We start from the raw sequence: 8,676 nt of genomic DNA, 5'->3' as shown, positions 1-8,676 counted from the left end.
AAGAACTTTTAATACGTATATTTATTGGGGTAAAGTGGCCAACCCCTTTAAGGACTACTGCAGTGTTGCTAACTAGCCTAGGACTGCGGACAAACCTACTGCAAAGAGCTTCATGTAGACATGCCGCCATATAGTGCTTTATACACCACTGTATGACGAAGATATTCCCCCGCCCCCTTGTCATACAGAATTTACATTAACATTTTCTTTTCTGTTGAACGGACTTGGAATCCAACAAAAAAGACACCCTGTATATTTGCATAAGAGACAACTTACAATAGAGGACCCATAGATGTCTATAGGTTGTACAGAGCCATAATAGGGGACTTATCCTGCGTCATTGAAATACATAGACAACGTATGCACTCAATGACAGGATCAGCTCTGCTACATCTGTACTGCAAAGACAAAATCCACTAAATAATGAAGAAACACACCCAGCGACAACATTACACGAGATCCTATCCATAGAACACAACACACTAGACATAAAACTAATTTACTTATACTAAAACACATCACCTAGGATAATGGTTGTCACAAACAAACATCAAAATAAAAGTTATTAAAAAAAACGGACAAGAATGAAATAAAATCACAACGTTTATGAGGACAGATTTCCTGTACTGTACAATATAGGAACTGGATGACATTAGATATAGTTTATTTATCAGACATATAGTCATATTTATGAGGCAGGCATATTTCTCAGCATGGGGGATACAAGATTATCGCTTTTAGGGATCATCTGAATTACATATTTCCTATGGGACGTATTTTGATAAAGACTACAATGCTGTATCCATTGTAAGAAGCATAAAACAGTACACTATGTATGGGTAATAACTAGGCAATATGGTATAAATACATTACCATACAGCCCCCCCACATGCAGAATTTTAGAGTCCCGAAATAAATATATACTGTGCTTTGTTTCAGCAAAGAGACCTATGGACTCAGCTGTCCCTGTCATGGGAGGAGGGATCCTTTACCCAAATATCCACAAAGGAACTTTCTTTATTGGATACTTATAATATTGGATACTGGATAATAACAAATCGAGGAACTTTGCAAATGCTTTCTCCGTCTACAGATCCTATGCAGGTTTATGTGTTTTGTATGGTTATAGACTATGGTCTGATCATAAAAAAATAAAAACCCTGCTCCCTAACATACTTTAAATTATGATAAAGTACCATATATACTCGAGTATAAGCCTAGTTTTTCAGCACAAAAAAATGTGCCGAAACCCCAAACTAGGCTTATACTCGAGTAAAAAAAAAAATAAAAAAAAAAATCAAAACTCACCTTTCTGGCTTCCCCTGCTGCTGGCTATATACTGGGGCATATGGGCTGGCAAGCTATATACTTTGGGGCAGAGTCCAGCAGGCTATATACTGGGGAGGCTGTGACCAATGCATTTCCCACCCTCGGCTTATACTCAAGTCAATAGGTTCTCCCAGGTAAAATCAGGCCTTGGCTTATACTCGAGTATATACGGTATTATACAGAATGAATGTAAAGTAGGATCAGATTGCATTGTAATGGCAGATGAAACAACTATGTCAATCACAAACTGTATCAACAGTGGTAAATGCAATACCTCAATGGCTCTGTGCCCACGGATGTTACTTTTACAGTGTGACCCATCCATTAAAAAGTAGAGCGTGTCCTAGTACAATTTACTTTCATCCCTCAGAGGATCTGTTAAAAAAAAACAGATGCCAGACTGAAGCAAATCAGGTGTGAAAAATTATTATTCATGTACGATTTTGGCCACGGTCGTGCACACGTAGACTTAGTATTCTGCGCCTATGAAGACACTAGATCTGCAGTGTAGCTGCATACACATAATGGGAAAAGTTCAAACAAAACCTGCTACAAAGTTTTTAGATATACTAGAACAATAAGAAAGTGTACAGATGGACATCCCTTTAAACATCAAAATGTATGTTTTGGACATGCATAAATACATGTACAAATAAATGTATGTGTGTGTGTATATAAATAAATCAATCTAGATCATGAACTTATTCAATACAGTACATACTCGAGTATAAGCAAAGTTTTTTAGCATTAAAAAAATGTGCTGCAAAAGCCCAGATTATATTTATGTGTATAAAAAAGTAAACTTATATCCTTACCCTCCAGCGCTCACCACTAGCGTCCTCTTTTCCTCGTCTTTTCTCTGCAGTTCCGGCTTCCTGACCGCACAGGTAGAGGCACATCTTTGCTCTCTGCCCGCGCACACAATACGATGCGAAGTGTCACCGCCTAATTACATCATAGTGTGAGCACGGCCAGGGATAGTAGACACGTCATCTACCTGCCAGAGATGCAGGGAGGAGAAGAGCACACTGAGGGTGAGCGTCAGAGGTCAGTACTAAATTTATTATTTTAAAGGGGCGCTCTGCAGCAGGACATTTAGAAGGAGGGGCTCTGCTGTTGTACATTTAGAAGGGGAGGCTCTGCTGCTGGACATTTAGAAGGGGGGGCTCTGCTGTTGGACATTTAGAAGGGGAGGCTCTGCTGCTGGACATTTAGAAGGGGGGGCTCTGCTGCTGGACATTTAGAAGAGGGGGCTCTGCTGTTGGACATTTAGAAGGGGGGGCTCTGCTGTTGGACATTTAGAAGGGGGGTGGGGCTCTGCTGTTGGACATTTAGAAGGGGGGGGGCTCTGCTGTTGGACATTTAGAAGGGGGGGGGGCTCTGCTGTTGGACATTTAGAAGGGGGGGGCTCTGCTGTTGGACATTTAGAAGGGGGGGCTCTGCTGTTGGACATTTAGAAGGGGGGGGGCTCTGCTGCTGGACATTTTATTAGAGAGTAGTTGGTGCATTTCCTACCCTCGGTTTATAAGTCAGTAAGTTGCCCCAGTTTTTTGTGGTAGAATGTAAGTGCTTCTATAAGTGCTTCTATGCTTTCCTAATAATACCATATAATCAAAAACGCTGGTGAAGGGAGGGAATTCAAAAAAATTGATATTTGTATATTTTGGAACTGTGATATGTAAGTTTTTTAAATGATTTTGCCCAAAAGTAAACAGAAACTAACTGATATGAACGAGAACAAGTAAAGACGAGATGTATAAATAGTTAAAACAAAAGATCTAGAATATAATACACTTTACATGGACAGTTCATGACAAAGTCCTTTTTTTTTGTGTCGCCAGATTTCATCAGCTGAGGAGAAGCTACGAATAGCGCACCCTGCAGGTGATTCCAGTCATTGTATGAACAGGATGAAAGCAAAATAAAAGCTGGAATTTATGTGCAAATTCTGCCATGAACGTCGCAAATGGTGGGGGGAAGGCGACGTCCCCCACTCAATACTGCACACTAAGAATACACAGGAAGAGTAGCAGCAAAACTGGTGTGGATCCTCCCGTTACACTAGAAGAAAGATCTTCTCCAGATAAGGGGCAGGAGGAATTATTCGGATGAACGTTGGAAACTTAAAACTCCTCGTGAACGTTGCGAGCATAGTCCATCAGTTTGCTGCCTGTGAAGTATTCGCTGTACTTCAGAATCTCTTCTTGGCACAAGAGATGATCTTGGTTTTCATCTGCCACAGCGATCATCTGTTTAGCTTCGTTCAGGGCGTTGTATTCATTCATAGGGTCCATGTACTCCTGCAAAAAGTCAGTCATATTAGAATATAACTCTGGTACATCTTATAACATTCATATGGTCTATGAACCATTCCAAGAATAAAACAGAAGCACAATACACCCTCCTGTGTCTGACCAGCACCAGCCTGAAGCCATCCACATTATCAATTGATTCAAATCAATTCAGAGTTGGTTTGGGAGCAAATTCATCATCCTAGTTATGTGTGGATGTAGGCGAGTGCTCTGGAGCGGCACTGCTTACAGGGAACCTGCCACCCAAAATAAATACTTCATAAAAAGCTATGATTAAAAGGCATTGCCCTTGAACTTCCCCTGTTGCCTAATGGTGCTAGACGGAGGGCCAGGGGGTGTCCTATATGTCTGTGTAGATGGAGTCATTTCGGCAGTTAAAGGATTCCTATGGCAAACTCCGTCCACCTGCTATATCTTTGGCTCCGCCATGCTATAAAACACACAGTTCCCGGGTGATCAGCTGGTAATAAATTCCTTCCCTGTCCCCTTCATCTTCACGTCAAACGTACACCTGCATTGGTGAGGACAAGGTGAAAGAGGGACCTCTGTCCGTTGACAGACGAGTGGGACCTTGCCCTCTTTTCACCTGAGCTGGTCTCCCCCAATCTGGGGGACAGAATTTCTCAGGTATATATACTCCATCAAGCATATCTAACTACTAGTAGGGCTAGCAGATTTCGCCCTGGGTTTCTGTGTCCTAAGTGCTCTGTGACTTCGGGTACCTTCTTTCACTTAATGTGGTCCCGCCCCCTGGTTAGAGGGTTCTGGGAGCAGGTTCTCAGATTCTTGTTCGATAAAATTGGAATGGTCGTCCCTGATGCCCCTAAGCTCCATCTCCTTCCGGTAGAGCCTGAATTGTTCCAATTCACTGCAGAACGTGATTTCAATATAGAAACTTTGTATTATGCTAGAGATACAGTAGCTTGATTTTGGATGGCTGCACATCCCCCCTCTCTCCGTAAGGTCCTGGGGTGGGAATATGGTGCAGGTGCATGGTTGGTTGCTGTTTACGTTTCAATTTGTTTGCCGTTACAAGGGCATGTGCTAAATCTTACTCTAGCCATTAGTTGTTATTAGAAGAAGGAGGCCATGGATAACAAATATAAGAATATTACCACGAAGCCTGGATCTATGAGTAAGTGTTCCTGGTTTATCATGATGGATTTTGATGGTAGATTTCCTTTAAAGTGAACCTACCATCACAATTCTACCTATAAATGTAGAACAGGTGGTAGGTGGATAGATGGGACATGAGGATAGCCCTTTTAAGAGCTAATCCTCACATCCCCGCTATCTTTTTAAAATCTTTAATATCCTAATATGTAAATTTTCTCAAGCGGCTACTGGGGCTACACGACGCAGTAGCCTCTTTTCTCCTTCTACCCTCCTTCTGCATTTGGACCACCACTGTTTAGCAAGTTAACTTGGGCCAACCCTTTTTATTGCATCTGGAAACTCTGTAGTTGTATTTTAAGGGTATATTACATAAGAATGACAGACAATGCAGTGCAGGGAACACAAAAATACATTGTGGCCTCTCACTTATAATGGGCTTTCTGATGGGAACTGCTGTAATCCCCAATTAAAACCTAATTTCTCATAGTTATAAAAAAGGGCATTCATAATAGCATCACAGACTATACCCAACATAGTATTTCCAGCAAATATATCATTTTTTTCCCCTTACAGTTAAAAGGATCTCAAAAGCTGTTACATATAGACCTTATTCTGGAAAATACAGCAGAGGCCCCTGCAGTGGGAAATGATAGTGTACTGTACATTGAACAAAAAAAAAAAAAAAAAAGTTCCCAATAAAACCACATTTAGTTTGAAGAAACCACATCTAATAAGTACAAAATGAACTGCTAAGAGCTGCAATGATTTGATGGACCAATATTTACACCAATACATATACAGTATATACTTGAGTATAAGCTGAGTTTTTCAGCCAAAAAAATGTCAAAACAGAGTGTGTGGTGGCCAGTCCATAGGCGGCAAGCAGCCTGCCCCGGTCCATAGGCGGCAAGCAGCCTGCCCCGGTCCATAGGCGGCAAGCAGCCTGCCCCGGTCCATAGGCGGCAAGCAGCCTGCCCCGGTCCATAGGCGGCAAGCAGCCTGCCCCGGTCCATAGGCGGCAAGCAGCCTGCCCCGGTCCATAGGCGGCAAGCAGCCTGCCCCGGTCCATAGGCGGCAAGCAGCCTGCCCCGGTCCATAGGCGGCAAGCAGCCTGCCCCGGTCCATAGGCGGCAAGCAGCCTGCCCCGGTCCATAGGCGGCAAGCAGCCTGCCCCGGTCCATAGGCGGCAAGCAGCCTGCCCCGGTCCATAGGCGGCAAGCAGCCTGCCGCGGTCCATAGGCGGCAAGCAGCCTGCCGCGGTCCATAGGCAGCAGCCTGCCCCGGTCTATAGGCAGCAGCCCGCCCCGGTCTATAGGCAGCAGCCCGCCCCCAGTACATCGCCAGAAGCTCCGCCCCCAGTACATCGCCAGAAGCTTCGCCCCCAGTACATCGCCAGAAGCTCCGCCCCCAGTACATCGCCAGAAGCTCCGCCCCCAGTATATAGGCAGCTCCCTACCCCAGTATATAGCCAGCCAGCATTCCCCCAGTATATAGCCAACCCCCTGCCCCAGTGTATAGCCAGCAAGCAGCCTGCCCCAGTGTATAGCCAGCAAGCAGCCTGCCCCAGTGTATAGCCAGCAAGCAGCCTGCCCCAGTGTATAGCCAGCAAGCAGCCTGCCCCAGTGTATAGCCAGCAAGCAGCCTGCCCCAGTGTATAGCCAGCAAGCAGCCTGCCCCAGTGTATAGCCAGCAAGCAGCCTGCCCCAGTGTATAGCCAGCAAGCAGCCTGCCCCAGTGTATAGCCAGCAAGCAGCCTGCCCCAGTGTATAGCCAGCAAGCAGCCTGCCCCAGTGTATAGCCAGCAAGCAGCCTGCCCCAGTGTATAGCCAGCAAGCAGCCTGCCCCAGTGTATAGCCAGCAAGCAGCCTGCCCCAGTGTATAGCCAGCAAGCAGCCTGCCCCAGTGTATAGCCAGCAAGCAGCCTGCCCCAGTGTATAGCCAGCAAGCAGCCTGCCCCAGTGTATAGCCAGCAAGCAGCCTGCCCCAGTGTATAGCCAGCAAGCAGCCTGCCCCAGTGTATAGCCAGCAAGCAGCCTGCCCCAGTGTATAGCCAGCAAGCAGCCTGCCCCAGTGTATAGCCAGCAAGCAGCCTGCCCCAGTTTATAGCCAGCAAGCAGCCTGCCCCAGTATATAGCCAGCAAGCAGCCTGCCCCAGTATATAGCCAGCAAGCAGCCTGCCCCAGTATATAGCCAGCAAGCAGCCTGCCCCAGTATATAGCCAGCAAGCAGCCTGCCCCAGTATATAGCCAGCAAGCAGCCTGCCCCAGTATATAGCCAGCAAGCAGCCTGCCCCAGTATATAGCCAGCAAGCAGCCTGCCCCAGTATATAGCCAGCAAGCAGCCTGCCCCAGTATATAGCCAGCAAGCAGCCTGCCCCAGTATATAGCCAGCAAGCAGCCTGCCCCAGTATATAGCCAGCAAGCAGCCTGCCCCAGTATATAGCCAGCAAGCAGCCTGCCCCAGTATATAGCCAGCAAGCAGCCTGCCCCAGTATATAGCCAGCAAGCAGCCTGCCCCAGTATATAGCCAGCAAGCAGCCTGCCCCAGTATATAGCCAGCAAGCAGCCTGCCCCAGTATATAGCCAGCAAGCAGCCTGCCCCAGTATATAACCAGCAAGCAGCCTGCCCCAGTATATAGCCAGCAAGCAGCCTGCCCCAGTATATAGCCAGCAAGCAGCCTGCCCCAGTATATAGCCAGCAAGCAGCCTGCCCCAGTATATAGCCAGCAAGCAGCCTGCCCCAGTATATAGCCAGCAAGCAGCCTGCCCCAGTATATAGCCAGCAAGCAGCCTGCCCCAGTATATATAGGGCCATAACTTATACGGTATGTCTCTTAGACAGAGCATGTGTCTGTGGGATCCACTTTTGAAGACTGGAAAATGTAAAACTGTAATTTCAAAAGACAGACCCTAAAGTTTACAGTCTTCATTTTCCAGTAAAAGTCCCATTTCTGTCCCTCTAGGAAATGAAACTATGACATAGCAGAAACACTGCGGTGTATAAAGTTCGATGCTCTAAGGGGCTCTCCAGGACGTTTTTTTGTACAAAGTGCATAGGTTATCTTAGCAACCTATGCCACAATTTAAAGGGGTTGGCCACTTTACCTCATGTTTTTTGTAATGTGTGTGCAAGTTCAAGGGGGGTGGCATGATATTAGGTAATTTACCAATATACATCTATAAACAGTCATGCTTTCTTGATATGTGAAGTGAAGCCTCCTGTCTTTTACCTCATCAGCCAGACATCCCTGTCCATAAAATGGCCTCATATGGAGGGCCCATAAACAATCGCCCCCGCCAGGACCTTAATCTTTTATATTAATGAAAACTAGCATTAGATCCCAACAGGGCCCTTGTTTATGGCCAAAATGTAAATTCTCGAATTTCATCTTTTGTGTGAAATCTCGCCCTTTTAACTAGAAAACAAAAAAAATCTCCTTCGGCATCATGTGAAAATGAGCCATATTGAGTCATATTGACACGAGTCAAGTTTAGAGGCTGCAGGGGGAAAATTACTTCAGACACCCCTATTCTTCATATTAAAAATAAGATTGCCATTTTGCTGACTGTGATATGAAAGATGAGATTCCTATCGCATTTGTGGTTCGAAGGAACTGAATATAGGGGCATCTGAAGTGGCGTTCTCCCTGCAGCCTCTTAAATTTACTTATCTTGGGCCAAATATGACTTTTTTTCAATAGGTAAATGGATGACATTTCACATAAAAGAATGAAATCTAGAAGGGACATTTCATAACCATCTCTCTTTAAAATACTATACTAATGTAATACTCTAAATTCTCTAAATAGCTGGGGGAGCCCCGTAGAAGCCATGTATCTGATACTTTTGAGTTGCATAATATATTATATCTGGGATGGGGGAGACCAGTTTATATAAAAAACACCTACAGGTCCTTATTG

General features: G+C 45.3%; 1 protein-coding gene across 2 annotated transcripts in view; it reads right to left on the bottom strand.

Moving 5' to 3' along the window:
* Window positions 1-240: 240 nt before the first annotated feature.
* The window catches only part of SDF4 (stromal cell derived factor 4), a 31,115-nt gene continuing 22,679 nt past the window's right edge, over window positions 241-8,676 (bottom strand). For both annotated transcript variants that reach the window (XM_072156085.1, XM_072156086.1), the window contains exon 7: window positions 241-3,629. In XM_072156085.1, the coding sequence (XP_072012186.1) occupies window positions 3,453-3,629 (177 nt within the window). In that variant the 3' untranslated portion in view covers window positions 241-3,452. The remainder of the gene's footprint in view (window positions 3,630-8,676) is intronic.

Source organism: Engystomops pustulosus, chromosome 6, assembly GCF_040894005.1.
Source record: "Engystomops pustulosus chromosome 6, aEngPut4.maternal, whole genome shotgun sequence".
NCBI classification, from domain to species: domain Eukaryota; kingdom Metazoa; phylum Chordata; class Amphibia; order Anura; family Leptodactylidae; genus Engystomops; species Engystomops pustulosus.
Note: the sequence above shows the minus strand (reverse complement) of the source record. Positions and strands in the feature narration are given on the sequence as shown.